The following is a 21,300-nucleotide window of genomic DNA, read 5'->3' on the forward strand; positions in this document are numbered from 1 at the left end:
GACGGGGGCGCGGACTCCAGTACCTGGTTGACTGGGAGGGCTACGGCCCCGAGGAGAGGTGTTGGGTCCCTGCCAGGGACATCCTGGATCCTGCCCTCATCAGGGACTTCCACCGCCGGCATCCTGGCGCACCCGCTAGGACGCCTGGGGGCGTCCGTAGAGGGGGGGGTACTGTCAGTGCTCCGCCTCCTTAGCTGTCGTGCTTTTGTTTTCCCTGTGTTTTTCCTGCCCCGCTCCCCGCCCGGTCTCCGCCCGCCTGATTGCCTGCACACCTGCTTTCCATCCCCTCGTCAGCCTTGCCCTATATGTTCCCTGCTTTTCCCTGTCCGGTTGCTAGTTCGTCACAGTGTTTTTCGCCTGTTTCGTCCCCGCGTTTGCTTTATGCTTCTGTCTGCCTGTTTTCCGTTTCTCGACCCTGCTTGTACCCTGACCTCGTTTTTGCCTGCCCCCTTGCCTCGTTTGCTTGATTGCCTGCCTGTCCGGTTCCCCGACCTTGCCTGCTCCGACTTCCCGATCCTTGCTTTGCCCACGGACTGTCTCCCGGTTTTCGACCCTGCCTGTTTTCGGAGTAGCGCTTTGCCTGACGATTCCATTAAAGACGCACGGAACCCGACGCTCCCGTGGTCCGCGCCTGAGTCCCTGCCTGAGCTCCGACAGTCACTGTGTAGCGGTCATGTAGCCCCTTCGAAAGCTACACAGCTGTTAGCAATGTGGGAGGGGCCAGCTGATGGAATCCAGGGCTCTAATGGGTCTGAATGCAGTACTCATTGAAGGGGTGTTTGCAGTTTGTGCACCAACCAAGCCAGCGTTACAAGTATGAAGCTGTATTGAAAATCACAGTCAGTTATGACTGTAAACACTGTCATCATTCATCTCCTGCTATCACTGATTGGAGGATTCACAGCTGCATGGTCAGCATTATTATTTCTGATTGGAGGATTCGCAGCTGCACTGATAGCGATATTATCTCTGATTGGAGGATTCAGGCTTGTATGGCTATCATTATTTTTGCTGATTGGAGGATTCCCAGCTGCATGGCTATCCTTATTCCTCAGGATTCAGGGCATGAAGATAATGGTTGTCTCAGGCAGTCATGTGGAAACATGACTGGAGTATTGATTCAGTTGAGCACATTATTAGAATTGACCTAATGATGTTGTTCAATTATTTCATCCAGGAAACAAATGACTGGAAGTCAAAAGAAATTCCTATAATTTTTCCATGTATACGTTTATTTAGATTAAAAGCTCCTGAAAAATGACAATATGTAATTCCCTTGATTTAAACAAAATACCATAGAAGATTGAGGTACTTCATATTGGATACAGCAAAGGCTGTTGAGCTATTGAGGAGAATATTACTACATAACAATTCTAAATTGGATAACCAGATTGGGTAATTTTACTGTAAGGTCAAGGCCCAATTAAGGAAAAATACCTCTAAACAGTTATAATCACATTTCCTCTGGACCAATCTGCATAATCAGGCTGCACTCTCTAATTACTCTCATCCTCAAATGAAAATGTGAAGATTTCGCTGGAGGTCACACCCATATTTAATAGACTAAGGTTACAGGCACAAAACTAAAAATGCAGAGCTCAATGCATTGACAGTTAAAGCGAATTTAAACACCCATTTTCCCTGAGTTGTTATGTGAAGGAGGTAATTTGCTCAGCCACTCAAAGAGAGGAGATCCTGTTGTTAGCCAGCAGTACAAATTACAGAAAAGCGAAGCGCATGTTACCTTGTCCAAGTTAATAGGATACTGTTAAAACACATTTTTTTGAGTGGAAGAAATGTATTGCAACACTCAATTATGAAATATGAGAGCACAATTTTACAATCACAGAGTACAATCACACAAAAAAGTAATTGGAAAAGTCTCTAGAAATTTCAGAAAGAGCTGTTTATATCTAAAATAGTATTATTGTATTAACAACACCACATATAGGAGAATTAAATTAAAAACATATTGTTTTATTGCTATTTGCCGCAGGTTTGAAAAAGCAGTTTGAGTGAAGACTGAAGTTTGCACTTAAAATTTTAACTCATTATGATAAACTGGTTAATCCTACAGTTTTTTGAGCTCTTGCTGGTCTTTTGAAGTGTTGGAAAAAGTATTTATCATTTTTCACAGGTGTGGTAGTGTATTTTTCCTTCTTTTAAATTAGATGTGGGTGATGCTGACTCATTTCTTTTGCCTCCCCAGTGTGTGGTATTTTATTTCTGCTTATTTCTGAAACTGTTTACCTGCTTCATACCTCTCTCTTAGCTTGCTCTGCATCTCCACTCCAACCCCACTGCATCTCTGTACTGCAGTCCCTCATTGTGTGGAACAGGGCTTATCTGAGGTCATAGTAGAGACATCGGGCCTTATTCATCACAATGTTTGTGATAAAAGTCCTATTTTGCTATTGATAAGTGCATACGAAGAAGTCACATCTGATTCAAGAAATGTGTGGAAGCACTCAGTTTCGTTCTTACCCTCATCTGCATGCCGATGAATCCCAACTGTTCTAAAATTAGACGCTCGCGCATGTTTTCTGTTATTAGCATAAGTAAACACCTGGAAATCTCTTATAAGCGCATTTGGACTTTCAGTTCACAGGTAGCTGATGCTACCCAAAAGGGGGAAAAAAAAGAGGCATTTTCTCAGATTTAGAGATGTGTTCTTTGAGGTGTTTGACATAAGTTGGAGTTGGATGACATAAAAAAAAACATATTTCATAGCGTGAGCTGTCAAGTGTCTGGAAGATCGGTAAATCACTGGTTGAAATATGCATGAATTAGAAAAGACTATAGTATCTAAATCATTTTTTAGATCAAAACTTTTCTCCATATGTTGTCTTGTCTGACAATGAAATTTGTATGCAAAATAAAGAAAGTATGTAGGAATAAGCAGTGGTAAAAAGATGCATGTTAATTCTATATCCGTTAATCTTTACTGTTCTCTGGAGTGATTCAGGCATAGGGTCCTCTTGCTGCCATTCTTACGAATGCTTTGTTTCATGCCGATATTGGGGACGACACAGCAGGCTATTGTCATCTTGGACAGCTTCTCTGCAGTGTACAAAAGCATGCCGCCTGCTCTTTCCAAACATGTCAGCAGTGTTGCGTATGTTGTATGAGTGGTCTTGAGCAGTTATGAAATCCAGTCATCTGTAGGAACAAATTCTGGCTGAGAACAAATTGATGAATTCCAAAATGTTCATCATTTGTTAGCACACTAAAAACATTTGTACGAATGGTGATTGCAGTCCATTCAGCGCAAGGAATAGGGTCAACATGGGGTTGTGGTTGAGGTACTCAGTCTCTCAGTGTGGAACGCAGCTGTTTTGAGGTTGTGGTAGAGTCACTCGCTGTGGAATGAGGGTGTTTTAGGGTAGTGATAGAGTCACTCAGTGTGGAACAGGGGTGTTTTGAGGTAGTGATAGAGTCACTTAGTGTGGAACAGGGGTGTTTTGAGGTAGTGATAGAGTCACTTAGTGTGGAACAGGGGTGTTTTGAGGTAGTGGTAGATTCACTCTACCTTCCTTTTATACACCGTTACCCAAATAGCAGTGTGGCAGCTGCAGTTTACTTTAATGCGTTGATTGTTACATGGTAATTGCAAACTAAATGAACCCCTACTGAGAAGTGCTGAGGCTTTAAAAAGCTGAACATCTTGTTTCTCTCTGCACAATTAGAGTCGGCAGCTCTGCGCAGATAATCACTGCTCTGCGCAGTTAACATAATCGACGCAGAATTGGAGACTGGCATAAAAGATCTATTAATGATCTCTCATATATTCAGGTAAGAACTCCCTTTCTGGTCACATGATTTTGTCACATTGTAGCCATCACTGCAGTGCACCCTGGGAAACAGTTTGTCCTTTGTGGCATTTCAGAAGTTACTTATTTAGAACCACAAAACATGGAGAGGAAACAGAGAGACTGCTAACAAGGTGAGCCAGAGACAATCCGTCCCTGCAGTGCACCCTGGGAAACTGCATGTGGCTGCCCAGAGTGTCAGAGGAGCGGCTGCGAGTTTGAATCCCGGGCATGATGCCAACTCGGTGTGGTATAGCACCACTGGGCATGTCCTTCGCGGAGCTTCGGAAGTTATTTATTTAGAGTCACAAAACACGGAGCAGAAACAGACAGAGCGGGAAGACCGTGAGCCAGAGAGAAGCGAGAGCTCCGGGCTTGGGGGAACGCCTGGAGCTTTTCAATTTTCACACCACAATCAGAGGGAACCCGCCTGAGGAGCAGCCCGCGCTCCCTCTCATTTGCCACAGCTAACATACGCGCCCCGTCTCAAAGCGTTGGTTTTCAATGCACCGCGTTAATATTGAAGCAACTTAGATTACAGCAGTGCTGTCTAATCCATGTCTAATCCATCGGCGTTCCCTCTGAGCTGAGGGTCTTTCAGGGTCTGTGAAGTTCAGAGTACTGTTCTGTGTGTCTCAATGTTATACTGTTACATTGCGTACAGTAATGTAGCCATGAACAGGAGGGAAGGATCTTAATATTTTGCCAGTATAGGGTGAGAAGGGCATGCTTTGGACAGACTGAATGACAGCTTAATGATTGGGTGTGTTACTATGCTGTGTGTGTGTGTGTGTGTGTATGTGTGTGTGTGATCGCACAGAGCCTGTGTGTGTTACTATTCTGACTCATTGGCAGATGTCTGCACAAATCTTGTTAAAGAACAAAAAGATGGCGACTCCAGGATGCTGTGTGTTGATCACTGAGGGCATGTATCAAACCAATGCAATCCAACCCACTCCAAGATGGAGACTTTTAAAAACCAGGATAGTTTACATAAGAGTTTGGCTTCACGGCTGAAAGGAAAAAGTGCATGTTGATAAACGTTATCGTTTCCATCGTCAGCTCCTCCCCGCCTGCTCGGCCTGTTGTCTCTGCCACACCATGCTTCAGCTCTTGACAGTGGTCACTGCGCAGGGACGGGCAGCCTGTCAGAGAGAAACGCGCGGTATTAGACCTGTTTTTTTCCATGCACCTTTTGATGACGTGACATTTGTTCCTCTTGTCTCCCTCTGGCCATCAGATTACTCCCACAGCATGAATTTTCTGCATGATTGCAGTCCACATTAAATTCCTTTACCCAGGTGAGATGTCATGGTACAGTATTTGTTTTGCCGTATGAGCCAAGCGATTTTTATTTTATCATGCTAAATTTCTTGTTTTTTTTTCCCTCTCTGAATCAGGGTTGTCGGACACACACTTTGGCCCAAATTAGCTATTTATAGGGTAGTCTCCTAGCTAATTATGACCAGTGTGATTTGTAGCATAATTAGCTGCTAAGCATAAGCACTTAAGTGAATTGCTAGTATTTCTTCTCTGATTGCAGTTGCAATTGAGTCACAGAAATTCAGGCAATAAGCATTTGAAATACATTCCTCTTGAATCTAGCCTGTGTGTGTTACTGTGTGGAGACCTCGCTCGCGCGTGTGTGTGTGTGTGTGTGTGTGTATTACTGCTTGGATACTGTGTTGCTGCACTGTGATTTTGTTTATGCTGCATAGAAGCTGTGTAACACCTTGCATAGAGTGTTTTACCTTTTACCTTGCAGATAACCGTAATGTGTGTGACATTGCACAGGGACTGCGTCTGGGTTCTCAGTCACTGAGCTGTATTACCATTTCTGTTTTCATGTCCTGGTAAAACACTACCTGCATCAAAATGTGAGAGTCTGAAAATAATTTGGCTAAGTATACCTCTGTAAATGATTAGAGATGTAATCTTTTTTGTCTGAATTGATAGAAGTTGGAAACCCTGTCCTCTTTGTTCAGCTCCATTAGCTAAAGGAACTTTATCAGTTTAATTACTGACCAGGAGAAAAATAGAGACTGAACTCCCCCTTGAAAGCTGACTAATTGATTTAACACAATTTTGATTCTCATAGGACCCAGATGAGGTTGTTTAAATCATGGAAGTACAGGTATCATATGAACCGACATATGAACTGTTCCTACGGGGTCTATAGCACAGGTAATTGGTTAATTGCTTAATTGTCTGGAACAATGAGAGATTACTGAGCAGTTGAGGGACATGAAGAAATGCTGTCAGTCACCTGACTCTAATGAGGAGCTAAACCCAAATCCAGTGAAAAATGTTGTTTCAAGTGCAGTGTGTCAACACACTGTGTGCGAATTGGCATTGCGTACCTCACAGAGCTGAGGTAAATCACATTTCATTCAGTCAGAGAATGAAATTCAACTAATGGACTGAGATTCAGCTAATGAATTGAAAACAGCCCATCATTTTCTATTAATGTTTTTTCAGTTAGTGAACTGAATTTCATCTCATTTCCTGAATTGACTGAATTGAAATGACATTGACTCTGATACCCCATAACTATACAGCAGTTAGAGGATTTGGGGTTCTCTGCAGAGTTAACCAGACAATATTATGCATAAAGATGTAAATTTTATGCTGTTAATGGTCATATTGTCTTCAGGTGGTAAGGTGAAAAAAACATTTGAACAAGTAACATGAAATGGTTTATGGAGCATTGAGTGGCTTTGCTTCGGAATAAGGCTCGTCCGTTTTGTGTGAGTAGGCCTGAATTTTTTATTGCTACTGAACTCAAGCTTAAAAGTGTTTTGAATGACCTAAAGAGAATAAGTACTTAGTGCACATGAGTAAATTGCTGTTTTTTTTTTTTCTTTTTGTGTGCTGAAAGCATTTAATTTGCTGATTGGTCTTTACAGGAGAGAGGAGAGAACCTGATATCACATGGGAAGAGTAAGAGCAGCCCTGTGGCAGAAACAAGAGGGAAAATAAATGAATTCTGTGCTGTGACATCAGTGTGTCTCCCTGCTGCCATCTATTGGTGTCCTCCATTACTGCAGCACCCCCGTTCCTTTATTAGCATATTATGTGTCGTTTTATACAACAGATGTATGTATTTTTCCCATGTAATGAATATATTCCCAGATGCATTTCCATATCGGCCTGTATATTTACATCATAAATAATTCATTTCTTATCAAAGAGAGACTCCGGAGCAATACAGCTTCTGGTGTTATTGAAGGCCTTTCAAGTTGGGGGGTTGAACTTATGGAAATTATGCACTAAATATGTATAAATTGCAGAGTGTTAGTGACACAAAAATACTCAGTCAATGCCATCATAATCAAACATAAATGCATTCAGTGCAATATAATCATTGTTGAGTGTGCTGCTGGCAAAAATGTACAGATTTGGAGTATGAGGTTTTATAATAAACCTCAGGCTGGAGGTATGTAGTGCAGATACACCTATCAATGCCTATTACACTGTAGTGCTCCCCATTGCACTGTACATTTCAACAGGTTTAGACAGTGAGAGAGCTGCTTCTATCTGTGACAGCCAGTAAGCCACAATCACAGACAACTGCCCTATAATCTCAGTCGTGATCACAGTCCTCAGCCTAGTTTTGCTGATTAACAAGGTGTACAGTTTTAGTAATGGCACCCATTTGCACCTGATTCCCTTTGTTTGTGCATCCCACGTCAATCTTGGTTATGACAGAGTCTTACAATGCAATACATATAATATACAATAATAATTAGTTCATCCAGAGTGACATACAGACACAAAAACATGGGTTTGTAACAGTACTGACCCTAACACAATAATCTGTGGCCTGTAGTCTATGGTTAAGGCCAGCGCTGACAGTCACTGCTCTGACAGTATTGTACTAAATCAATCAGCACAGCAGCTGTCATAGTGACAGGCGCTCGTCTCAGGGGGGACCGCTTTTCCCCCGGTGGGGCGGCGCAGAGAACCACTTCCATCACGTCACGTCTCATCACGGCACACTCGCTAAGCGCGGCGGTGTGTTAAACGCAGGGCGCTTTCGTCGCCGGGTTAATTAATCGACGTGCCGAGTCTCCACAGCGCCCGCTCTGACGGCTGACGATCTCCCCGCGCCGTGCGCCATCATTACGCCCCGCCGGGGTTTCCACCTCCTCGCGGCAGCAGTGACGGAGTGACACCGCCAAGCCCTGCTCTCCCTCTCTCTCTCCTCTCCTCCGGAATGCATTAAACATGGAGGAACGCGTGGAGACGAGCGACACAGAGAGAGAAAATCAGGGGAAAAGCACAGCGCAAAGGAAAGATGAAAGGATGTTTTCCTTTGTGTTCTGCTCTGGTCTGATCTTAACTGGATGCTGCGCTTCATGCTGAGATTTGTGCTGGACAGAGTGCATTGTGGGAAGTGGTAGGGCAAAGGCTTATCTCTGTCTATCTGTCTGTCTGTCTGTCCTTCCATCCCTTTGTCTATATCTGGATTTCTCCCTGCAGATCCGTCCAACCCTCTGACTGTGGCCGTCAGGCCCTTTGCCTGTCCGCTTATATTATTTGAAGTTTTCCTACAGAGCATTTTGTTTTTGAAATGTTCTTTGCGAGAATGCCATTTTGCAGATATCACATGTGATTTTTTTCAGTTGTTTATGAACAGATATCATGACTGTCTCTTCCTAACCCCTGTCTGTTTGTCTCTTTTACAGCTGTCCTTCAGGTGTCAATCTCACTGAACAAAGTGGAGCTAAGTGTGGGGGAATCCAAGTTCTTCACCTGCACAGGTAAGGCAATGACTCTGGCAGAGAGAAATCACACACATACTTCAACACTTAGGCGATGCTCACACAACACTTCAGGAAGACCATATTGTTTTAAACTACATATGCCATCGAAAATTGACCACTCTGTGATCTTCAAGACTGAATGACTAGAATGACTGCTGAAATGGTGGTCCATCTGACAGCATGTTTTCTGTATGTGACGTGGTTATAATTGAAGCTCAGAATGACATTTCAGGAGGAGAATTTTCAGACAATCCCTATGCAATTAACCAAACCTAGACAAACCAGTCGAAACACCTCCTCTATGTGTCCGCTGTTCCCAGCATCCCTCCTCCACCCCATCTCCCCCCTTTCTTTTCTGTTTATGATGTCCGCACGGGGGGTCAACAAACTCGGCCCACAGCCAAGTTCTATCCCTTCATTGGACCCCAAGCCAAATGCCAAAGCCAAAGAACTGCTATAATCGCATCGCATGCAACTTTCACACTTTGATTGTGTGGAAATTTATATCTACTGAAATGTTGTAGTTTGGTATTGTTTCATTACCATGACTACCATGCCTTCAGTGGAATCTTGAAATGGAACCTTGGAACTACAGATGGAACCTTAGACCACATGATGTGTGTCCCTTTCTGGCTTCACCCAGGCGTTTCAGCCATCGTTTAAGTTTCTAAGGACTTAAGGAGTCATATTTAGGAAATATTGTTGTCAGAGACACAATTTACATTCTGCAGAGGTCTATATACTCCTACTGTAGAGAATCTTTGGTACACTGTCGTTTGTCTCCAAACCTCATGAGACACAATTCTGTTCCCAATAAAGAAAAACACAATAATGTTGGGCTCCACGTCTCGCTGTGTGACTCATTTCTGTTCCGAGGGGTGTGCGTTCCCAAACATTCGACAAAGTGCGTGATGATGAGAAAGGCGTTCCCTCCTGTCCCCGTGAGGGAGGCAGACGCACACACGGAGACGTGTTCGCCAGCTTCATCAACGTCCCTCTGGAAGTTCGGAGTCTGTATTAAAACATCAAAACAAGTGGGATTGTTCCACCCATCACTCTGTCCTGAAACAGAACTCTCCGCGCTCCCTGCGCAATCATGGATTTACCAAATATTTAATATTCAAGTTTAGATTCCACACTGGTTGATGGAAGGTTGTTTTTGTGTTATTTGTTGTTATTATATGTATGTGTGTGTGTCAGCCTGTATGAGAGTGCGTACATATGAGAGAGAGAGAATATCCGCATGCTTCTATGAGTGTGTATGAGTCAGTATGAGACAGGGTATGTGTGTGTGTGTGCGTGTGCGCGTGTGTGTGTGGGTGTCTTAGAATGAGTATACGTGATTATCAACGTGTGTTTGTGTGTGTATAAGTGTATGTGCATGAGAGTGTATGTGCATGAGAGTGTATATGAAAGTGTGTATCAGTGTATGCATGAGAGCGTACTGTATGTGTGTATGAGAGTGTGAATGTGCATGAGAGTGTGTATCTAAGAGTGTGAGTGTGGCAGTGTAGCGTAGAGGGGGCAGCAGGGTAGTATAGTGGTAAGGAGCAGTACTCATAACCAAAAGGTTGCTGGTTTGATTCCCCACTGGGGCACTGTTGCTGTACTCTTGGGCAAGGTACTTAACCCTTTCGTATGGTTGTACGGTCACACCAGTGTGATTAGCCGTTTAGCTCATACTGTCAAACCGGTGTGATTAGAACATTACATTTGAAAAAATCTGAGGAAACAGTGATTTAACATTAAAAAGTATAGCAAATGTGGCAGTGAAAACAATATTATAATCTTAATAACGCTAATGAAAACATAATGAACCATGTAACATAACACATGTGCTACATATCATAAAATAAGTCACAAGTAACAAAGGGTTAACCCAGAGTTGCCTTAGTAGGTATCCAGCTACATAAATGGATAACATGTAAAAATTGTAATCTATATAAGTTGCTCTGGATAAGAGTGTCTGCTAAATGACAATACTTTAATAATAATGTAATGAGTTCGTATCAGAGCATGTGTATGGTTTTTTGCTTGTGTTGTACTCTGCCTCACTTGTAAGTCGCTTTAGAAAAAAGCATCTGCTAAACGAATAAAGGTAAATGTAAATGTATGAGAGTGTGTGTCTAAGAGAGTTAGTATGTATAAGAGTGTGTGTGAGTGTACCTGACAGTATGTATCTCAGAGTATGAGTGAGTTAAGCTGCTGAACACTGTGGGGGCACAGCAGGTGAGGGGGAATCTCACTGTGCCCCCTGTAGCAGGCAGAGCTTTTCCTCGTCAGGCGTGGGGGTGGTTGTGGGGGGGCGGGCAGCGGCAGAGGCAGGGGGCGGGGGGGGTCCACAAATGCTCTGGCAGCCGTGAGGAGCTGCAGGTGGAGGCAGATTTCAGCCCTGAATGATTAATATGCTAATGAATCATATGCTAATCTGTCAGAGATTCTGACCTGGAGATGTATTTTTCCAGCCTGCTGATTCTGTAATCAGATGTGTGATTATCTGTTTACTCCACCGTGGGCGTACCGTATCATTCAGTGTGCTCTCTGGCTCTGACTGGAGAGGGTGTCATTACATGTTTGGGTCGATCATCTCAAAAGCCTTGGGCCCAGGACCCACAAAGGGTTGTCCCCCAGCCATACGTCCCAGATATTTTAGTGAAAATGTTTATTATTTTTATCGTGTGCATAGATAAAAGTAAATTAATTTTGATCAAGTCAGCCATCTTTGTACCGTTGCTGGTAAAAATCAATTATTTTAAAATATGACTCAGATTTGGACTTCTAGTCATATTTAAGAGCTCTTGGAATCCAAATCAACAGCCAAAATCCAATTTTAAGCTATCCCTCTCTTTCTTCCTTCCTCTTAAGTGCTGCTCAGTTCCTCTCTCTCTCTCTCTCTCTCTCTCTCTCTCTCTCTCTCTCTCTCTCTCTCTCTCTCTCTGCTCGGCCGATTTGGCTCGTGATGACCGTGTACGACCTTGCCCTGCAGATAGAGAGAGGAAGTGCCTTTGAAGGAGAGGTAATTGGATCAATTGTGCCGTTGGACGGAACTCAAAGCACCGGTATTGTGTGGACGCCTTTCCTGCCTCGCGACAGAGTTTATTGAATGAGTCATTACATCAGCGGAGAGCATCCCTAGAAAGCCCTCTAACTCTGCACCCTCCCCCGATCTAATGTAGCAACCTGCCTAATACAGCAGCCCACTCCAATAGAACAGCTTCCTTTAATACAAGGACAATCTGTAACACAGTGACCATCTCTGTAACACAGTGGCCATCTCCCATACAACAACTATATATATCACAGTGGTAGCCTCTAGAGCAGCGACCATTGCTAATACAACAGCTATCTGTACACAAAGCGTCTGTCTCTGAAGCAAAGACTCTCGACAGTACAAGGGCCATCTGTAAAACAGTGACAGTCTCTAAAACAGTGACCATCACTAATACAATAACTCTCTGTAACATGATGACAAATCGCTAAAACAGCAGTTGTCCAGGACCATCTGTACCCATCTGTAACTGTCTCTGATCATTTGATGCAGTGCATAGTGCATAGTGAGATAGTGAAGGTTGCTTTTCCTTACCTGATTCCCAGGTAAGGCATGTGTAGTGTTTATGGACGCAGATCATTTTGTAAAGGGGGGAGGATTTTTCTCTGCATGACCTCTTCAGGCCGTAAAACAACACTGTGCCATCTGAAAAAGGACTGGCAAGGTTTGCATTGTGCTTCATTTAAGAAACCACAGGCATGCTGGCGCATGGCCATCCATGTGCAGGACTTGGTGCTTTTTGAAAAGAGAGAAAGGACTTGGTGCTTTTTGAAAAGAGAGAAAAGAGCGATTGCATCAGAAACGCCCACATCCGTTCTTACACAGCATCCACCCAGGCTTCTATGGTCCAATCAGATCGTGTGGCAGTCAGAGGTGTGACTTTTCAACCAGTGACGGAACAGTGTGCCCACGTGGAACACCTAGCCTTTCATGTGGTGCTATATAGATGTAACAAGAGCAATAGTGCATTGCTCTGAGAGCGTGGGTACCTCTCCCAAAATGATGCTCCCACAGTTTACCTCAACCAACCCTGGTGGGGCCCTTTCCTGCCTCTTGATGGGGGACCCTCCCTGGCAACAGATGGGACCATCACTTTTAATCCACCACCAGCTCTGGATGGCAAAGCTCTCATGCACCTGCGACCTCCCACATAATCATGAAGATACCGCCGGAATCTGGCGAACCAAAAGCTACTGCAGCTACCAAGCACCCTGCCTCCCAGCTCCCTCCCTCCCACGTACTGTGAGAGAGTTCTCACGTTGGACTCCGATCTCGCGTGTTCCGTGTGAGAGTCCTGATGTGCTTAGTCATCGCCCGACCCCAGGCTGTCTCCCCGCAAACTCGTCTCAGGTGTTCAGTACCACTTCCGCCTCATCGAGTGCTCCGAGAGTCCTGGTGCTTCTTCCTGTAGCCGACCCCGGGAGTAGACCCCCTCTTCCTTGTATGTCTCTCTCCTCTGTAGCCAGCGATGAAGTCTCTCATTTATTTGGCCTGTGGCCTTTGTAGTGAAACTGCTGAATTTCAATCTCTCTGGATCCAGTGGACTAGCCTTCCAAAAAAATATCCAGAAAATATAACATCAACATTGTTATTTAATACTAGCAGTGTTAAAACATCCATTATTTGTACTATGATCATTTTTATTCCTACTACAATCAGTAAAGTTAAGCTTTTATCATTTCAGGCTGAAATGTACAGACAAACCGGCATCCCATTTCTGTTTTGTCAGCTAACGTCAAGCTGTGGTTGACATTTTGTGATCTCCTGTAGTTTGACTCACTGCTGTTCAACTTCGGAAAGTCACACTCATGGAGATCACTTCTTTTACAATCACATTTTCACTTTGTGCTGTTTCCATGACATTATATCCTTGATTTATCCGTTAATCCATCTGATGTTTGTCTTTGTCTGTTTTAGCTATTCTAATTTGTTTTGTTTCATTAACATTTTATTGGTTATTCAGTATTGGTTGTTGTCTTTAATAAAGGATTTTTATTAAGTGCACTGCCATAGATCTCACATTATTAAAAGTGCTATTCGTTGGGGAGTTTACCTGTCCTTGGTAAATGACTGGTATCTCTCAGGGGGTATTTTATATTCCCTATTCCTTACCTTCTACAGAAAAGCATGTTCCCTATACTGCTGTTGTACCCTTGGGCAAGGTACTTACACAACATTGCCTTAGCAAATATCCAGCTGTATCAATGCATCATATGTAAATTGTGTTAGTTTTTCTTGATAAGAAACTGCTAAACTGTCATAGAAAATATGGAGCACAAACACAACCATCCATACATACACACACATACACACACACTCAGTTTCTCAAACATACCCACACTCATACATGTACACTCACTCTACTGAATACACACTCTCCTGAACATAGGCACACTCACACAGGCATGCACTTTTCCTGACACGCAGACTCACACACACTCACATATGTACATGCAAACACACATACACACACACTTTCCCCAGCACACAAGGACACACACTTTCCCAAATGTATGTGGGAACATACACACATACTGTATGTGCGTACACATATTAGCACATTTGTCTGCACATAAACACACACAGAGTTCTTCTATCTCGGTGGCAATAATAGGATAAAACATTGCAGACTCATTATGAGACCGCTATGTGCTGGCCATGCCGGTCACACAGTACGGTAGCTCTAGCGACATTCAGCCAGAGGTTCCCCACAGCTGACAGGCTCTTTAACCGGTGGCCGTGACGCTGACCCCTGCTGGCAGGCAGCCAGAACGCAGGTGATTAGCATGCCCTTGCCACTCTGGGTCTCTGCAGGGTAATGCCCTTGAAGCTTGGTGGTACATGTCTGACGCACGGGACTGGAGACAGAAGCAGAAGGTGTCTGTGCCGTGCCTTCTGGGCTGGCTGCTGTCAGACTGAAAAACAACACCAATCGCACTCTTATTGAAGTAACGCGCACTGCATTCAAATACATGATTGGAGTATTAGATCATTTCATATATTTTACTTGACACAAATATATAATTCTCAAGAGCACTCATGATTTCCTGAAATGATACAATACTTTTACTGAGAGGAGAATCCTGGGTAAATAAAATGAACAGATGAATGAATGAATGAAAGAATGAATGAATGAGCAGTGTGATGTATCCTCACAGTCCAGCACAATGATTCACATACCATACTTCCAGCCTAAATAGTTGTTTTATAATCATAGCGAAGGGATTATTTTGTGAAGATTTTTAATTGATACAAATACATAATTCTGAAGGGTACTCAAGATTTCCTGGAATGATGTAATATTTTTTACTGAGCGGGCAATCCTGCTCTAAATAAATAAAATGAATGAATGAATGAATGAATGAATGAATGAATGAATGAACTACCCAGCACAATGTTTCACACACCATACTTCTTGAATAGCTGTTTTAGAAACATAGCAAATGGATTGTTTTCCTGACAGATACTCTGGTCAGGTAAGTTATGAAGCAAAATAGTGTTAGGCATGTTACGGAGGCATTGGATATATAAAGCAATGTTGCCATAAAGGGACAAATGAGTTCCCACAATGCACTGCTAACCTGTCTATTCTCAGCTTAAGTCTCTCCTTGCAGTTCATGTAGTCCTCGCAAAACATGCTGGGTGGAACCTGTGAATATTTTGTTATGATGGATGCACACAATAAACCGCATCTTGAGGTCCTTTAATAATCGCAATCAATAATCCAGCTGCAAATGTAACCCACTCTTGCAGTTTCTGAAATAATGTCCTGTAATAAGGAAACTGCTTTATTTCAGCATGTACATTGTGCCCAGAAAAGCCACACACAATGTACTGCAAGATTTTGCAAGAGATGTTCAGAATTTGGTTCTTCAGGAATTATAGGTTTCCATTACATTAAAGTATTGTGCAAAAGACAGACTCACATATACTCACACTCACACGCACACACATACATAAACAAATTCTCCAGGAAATATTGCCTCAGAAATATTTGTAGAAATGCATGAACTGCTTTAAACACTTTGCACATAATTAATTACAAGCCAGAACAGAATTAAATGGGTGATTATTATCTAGCTCTCCAGATGTCTTTTGCAGCCTAGCTTTGTGTAGTGGAATTGTCAGTGTTATGCTCAGATTGTAATTTTTATTGTTGTCAGTATTATTGCCAACTTTTTCTGTGCATGTGTGTACAAATAAGTGTCTGTTCATGGGAGACCAGCCTGTCTGAGGGCATTTACTGTGCAAGTGTGTGTTTGTGTGTGTGTGTGTGTGAGTGTGTGTGTGTGTGTGTGTGTGTGCATGTGTGTGTCTGTGAGAGACAGCGTTTTGTGTGTGTAAGAGAGAGTGTGTGAGTATGTGTGTGTGTGTGCGTGTGTGTGAGTGAGTGTGTGTGTGTGTGTGTGTGTGTGTGCGTGTGTGTGTCTGTGAGAGACAGCGTTTTGTGTGTGTGTGAGAGAGAGTGTGTGAGTATGTGTATGTATGCGTGTCTGTGTGTGTGTGTGTGTGTGTGTGTGTGTGTGTGTGTGTGTGTGTGTGTGTGGAAGAGAGAGGGCAGGCTGTCTCTGAGGCTGCGAGGCCAGTGCCTCTCCTCAGGCAGTGACCTTATCTGGCTCTCTCACATTAATTACCATCTGATTCATCCGAAGCTTCCTGTCCCGCTGTTTCCTGCGTGCTTCCTTTGTGCTGCAGCCATCGGAGAGCCGGTCAGCGTGGACTGGTACAACCCTCAGGGCGAGCGGATCGTGTCATCGCAGCGCGTGGTCCTACACAAAGAGGGCGTGCGCTCTCGCCTCACCATCTACAACGTGAACATCGAGGACGCCGGCATCTACCGTTGCCAGGCAACCGATGGCACGGGGCAAACTCAGGAGGCCACTGTGGTGCTGGAGATATACCGTAAGTGTAATTTAAGCACGCACACTCACGCTTACGCACACACACACATATACACACGCGCACACACGCATGCACATGCGCGTACACGCACACACATTCATACGCACTCATGCGTACACACACACTCATACAGAGTGACAGCACTAAACTAATTACCCATAGTGACAACTTTAATCTAATCACCCAGAGTGAGTGACAGTGACAGCATTAAAGTGATCACCTAGGGTGACAGTGACAAACGAATCACCCAGAGTGGTGGCTGTAACTAATTAAGAGAGCTTTGCTTACACTTTCTGCAAATGGAGGTGTGATAGTTTCACTCCACCATGCAATCAAGGTGAAATGTTTTGACTCCCCACCCATGCTGTGAGAATGAACACACACACACATGAACGTGTGCACCAAGTCACGGTCAGACATCTTGACCCCCTTCCTTGCTGTGGCACAGAGAAGCTGACGTTTCGGGAGGTGCAGTCACCGCAGGAGTTCCGGCAGGGGGAGGTGGCGGAGGTGGTGTGTGATGTCATCAGTTCACCTGTGCCCATCGTGTCCTGGTTCTACAATGAGAGGGAGATCACTGAAGAGTACTCCAGTAAGTCTGAGTTTACAGCAACCCATCAATTAATCAATCAATCAATCAATCAATTATTCAGCACGGAGATCACAGCTGAGCCTTCCAGAGTAATCCGGGTTTATTGTGGCTTCTCAATACATAAGTTCAGTCTTTCACATGAATACTGAACACAAACGACAAAGTTATTTGAAAGAAAGAATAGTTGAATTTGGAGAGGCATACACCTGAGCACAATCCAGTGCAATCACATTGGTTCCCACAACAAACACGACCTAAAACTGCTCGCTGTCTCTGAAGTTTTAGTGTCCGGTTGTGGGAAGTGAGAGATCTGAGTGCTGGGTGTTTGACAGAATGATCTGTGTATGTTTGACAGAGAGAGTGCTCAGTGCTTTATAGAAAAAGCAATGTGAGTATGTGAGTCTAAGAGTGAGAGTGCTGTGTGTTTGATAGAGAGAGCAGTTCGTGTTTGATAGAGAGAGCAATGTGTGTCTAATAGAGAGAGAATGTATGTTTAAGAGGGAGAGTGGTGTGTGTTTGATAGAGACTGCAACAACAGTTGTAGAAAAGAGAGGTAATAAAAAATAAAGGAGAAAAATAGCTCCAGAGAACTGGCTGACCACAAAGCAAGTGTTAAATACAGAGCGTTAGATTTCTTCTGGATGGATCTTACACACTGTATCAGAACTAAAATATCCATCTATCCTCATGAATAATTTAGAAATGTGAGCTCTCTAAGCTGCCTTGTATCTGCATAGCAAATAAATAGCAATAACAAGTTAACTGTCGTTAGATGGTTTTGCTGTTTTAATTAACATGAAGTTTATTTTCTTTTTGTATCTCATCCCCCCTCTCCCTTCGCTCTCGGTTTCTCCAGACAGGCTCCAGGTTCTCCCCAATAATAACCTACAGATCGACAGGGTGACGAAAGCAGACGAGGGGGTGTACCGCTGTGAGGCGCGAGTGGAGGCACGGGGGGAGATCGATTTCAGAGACATCGCCGTCATCGTCAACGGTGGGCAGAGGAAACCCCCTGTCCCCCTCGTCACCCCCCCCCCAACCCTGCCCCCTCCCCCGTCCCCCCCAGAACTCACAGGCCACAGCATGTGTGTATGAGAAAGAGAGAGAGAGAGAGAAAGAGGGAGAGAGGGAGAGAGAGACACTGCAGCTCAGCGCTGAATTCTGACACGTCGCACTGACAGAGAGACACACACTGACACATTATGTTGATCATTCATCAGACTGTGCATAGCTGAAATGCATATACCCAGTGCCCTGTTTCAGAGTTTTCAGGTTTTAATCCCTGCATGTTTCAGATGCACTGCACAAAGAAAGAGTCATACCTAAGGTAATGGTCAGCCTTCATAGCAAGTACAGGAAAAGAAATTCTTTAGTGATAAATCTCCATCCGCTGGCTCCTACCTGACCTTGTCACACACTCACTGTGCGTGCTCTGGTTTTCAAATAGAATTTGCATACTCAAATTTGAGATTGAAGGTCTTGACACTCATTACACTGTAAAAACTTTCCCTCTGAGAGGTCAATCATAGAATTTTACAGGAATCGTGCCAGTCTTTACTCTGTCAATGTGTGTGTGTGTGTGTGTGTGTGTGTGTGTTTATGTGTGTATGTGAGTGTATGTGTGACATTGCAGGCCATAGCTTTAGTAGTCAGGGGACTTTAATCTAGGATTTGAGTTTGTTCCGGTTGTTTAAGACCCAGCCTTGTGTTTCTGTAATCATCTTTCTCCACGGGGGGTAATCAGTCAGCTCCCTCTGCCTGAATGACAATAAGAGACAGCGGGACTGGGCTTTCTGTCTTTCTCCCCACTGTCTCTCTGTCTGTCTATTTCATGTTATCTCACTCTCTTCTCCCTCCCTTCTTTTCTTTCTTTCTTCTAGTTCCCCCAGTGCTCTCCGTGCCTCAGCAGTCTTTTAATGCCACAGCTGACTACCAGGAATCTGTCACATTCACCTGCAGAGCCTACGGGTCACCTGACCCTGAAATCACCTGGCACAGGTAGGACGCATACCTGTCTCAGGTTAACTTACACCCCTGTCCCAGTGTATCATGTACCCCTGCCTCAGCATTCCGTGTAACATTAACATTGTTAGTTTCTGGTGTATGTTGCAATGCACAGTGTTTTCCAAAATGCAAATGAGTAGAGTTTCTAAGTAAAGGCCTGGGGATTGAGAGAGGCAGTCATTTATTAATGTACTTATCCATAGCCCTGTGCAGTGCTTGCACTTTACACTTTAATCATTCCATAATGCAGTCACCAAGCTGAATTAATTTACTGCCACACATTACGTCATTTAAGGCTCAGTTCCAACATTGTGCTCTGATGCCAAGTCTAGCACTCCACCCTGCTCTGCGCGGCTTCCCACCACCCTCAGCTCCATACTGCTGCCCACCACCCTTAGGTCTCAGAGTCCAGGGATCTGACCACTACACCACACTTCTGCCCTCAGGTCCAGAGTCCAGTGTTCTGACCACTACACCACACTGCTACCCTCAGGTCCAGTCTCTAGTGCTCTGACCACTATTCCACACCACTGTTCACCACCCTCAGGTCCAGAGTCCAATGCTTTAACCACTGCTCCACACTGTGTGTGTGTGTGTGTGTGTGTGTGTGTGTGTGTGTGTGTGTGTGTGTGTGTGTGTGTGTGTGTGTGTGCATCTCTGTGCAGGAGAGGGAAGCAGATTGAGCAGTCAGATCAGTACACTCTGAAGGGGAGTGGAAGCATGCTGACAGTGCGGAATATCAGGCAGGACGATGGGGGAGCCTACACCTGCAAGGCTAGCAACAAGGCTGGTGTAGCAGAACAGGAGCTCCTCCTCAAGGTGTTCGGTAAGAAATCCCATCATGCATCTCTTCTTCCACTGCATGTGAAGAGAGAGAGAGAGATAGGAAACATAATGTGTTGCAGTCAGAACACTCTCAGCAGATGGAGAGGCAGGCTCTAATCAGCCAATCATATGTGGCCCTTTCTGGTGGTTCCTGACCTAACTTCACTGCCTCAGGCCTGCAGATGATCTGCTCTGAGGCTGTTTCTCCTATTGATACTTGATTGCTAAATTGATAGATCAATTTTTCTTTCAATCTTTTTTTCCACTGAATTTTTGAACAACACATTCTGCACGATGCATTATATGAGAAATATTGTGAAAAACATTCACCACATACACACAGAAACCACACCCACCACCTTCTCCCCCTCCCTGGTCAAGGAGCAGTGAAAACATGGGACACTTTCTCTTGCCATTTCCTCTTTGAATGGTTTAAATCTCAGTGTTAGCGTTCTTCGGTTCCTCTGCTGAAACGCTGTTGAAGCCGGGCTGTCTAGAAAAAAGAGAGGCACATGGCTCTGTGTGAAATCAGGCGATGGCATCAGGTGTGCGCGAGGTGCTGTATTCTCGCCTCTGAATGTTCATATGCAGTATGTGACAACTGGGCTAGATCTCTGCTGCTCTGCTTGTTAACACGTGGCTAAAAAAACACTCGGCAGAACGTGGAGGAGTTGAAGCATGTTCCATAACTCGCGCGTCTCTCCCTTCTCATTGCAAAGGCCTGCAAACAGAGATGATGCAGGTGAAAGCATGTGTGACCGTGCGCACCAGCGAGCTCTACCGCGATGGTTGCTATTTTTATCTGCCGTCTCACGCCCCCCTGGTCGGCTGTACTGACTGGTGTGTTTTCAGGCTCTGGTAATGGCCCGTGCTAACCAGTGCAGCGTGGACACACGGGGCCTATCGATCGCTGCGCAGTCCGGTCTGAAAAGCAATTACCGTGGCCCGCATTCACATTGCTGCAATCAGCGCGGGAATGCAGACTTCATCCCGCCGCCCGCCCGGGCCTGGTGCTGAGCCGTGATCTAATCACCACCTCCATTCACCTGCTGATTAAACCCCGCACATTCAACTCATAAGGGGCTCTCCCTCCGGGAACAGACCTCACAGCCTCCAGGCGAAAAAGGCCGCTTCTGTTTGGTAAATGATGGATGAGCGAGTGGGTCAGAGAGGGGCTCATCCCTGACAATGAATCCCCCGATTTCTCTGTGAATCGCAGTGGAGTTCATCCCTGGAAATTAATGTCCCAGTTTCTCTTGGAAGCACACTGGGACTCAGCCCTGAAAACGAATCTCCCGATATCTCTCTGAATCACACAAGGGCTCAGCCCAGAAAATGAATCTCCCGATATCA

General features: G+C 44.5%; 1 protein-coding gene across 6 annotated transcripts in view; it reads left to right on the forward strand.

Annotated features, from left to right (window-relative positions):
* LOC118789380 (neural cell adhesion molecule 2-like) overlaps positions 1-21,300 on the forward strand; it is a 168,058-nt gene that overhangs the window by 120,589 nt on the left and 26,169 nt on the right. For all 6 annotated transcript variants that reach the window (XM_036545772.1, XM_036545776.1, XM_036545773.1 and 3 more), the window contains exons 2-7: positions 8,498-8,572; positions 16,320-16,526; positions 16,975-17,118; positions 17,975-18,112; positions 18,999-19,116; positions 19,788-19,948. In XM_036545772.1, the coding sequence (XP_036401665.1) occupies positions 8,498-8,572; positions 16,320-16,526; positions 16,975-17,118; positions 17,975-18,112; positions 18,999-19,116; positions 19,788-19,948 (843 nt within the window). The remainder of the gene's footprint in view (positions 1-8,497; positions 8,573-16,319; positions 16,527-16,974; positions 17,119-17,974; positions 18,113-18,998; positions 19,117-19,787; positions 19,949-21,300) is intronic.

Source organism: Megalops cyprinoides, chromosome 14, assembly GCF_013368585.1.
Source record: "Megalops cyprinoides isolate fMegCyp1 chromosome 14, fMegCyp1.pri, whole genome shotgun sequence".
Taxonomy (NCBI): domain Eukaryota; kingdom Metazoa; phylum Chordata; class Actinopteri; order Elopiformes; family Megalopidae; genus Megalops; species Megalops cyprinoides.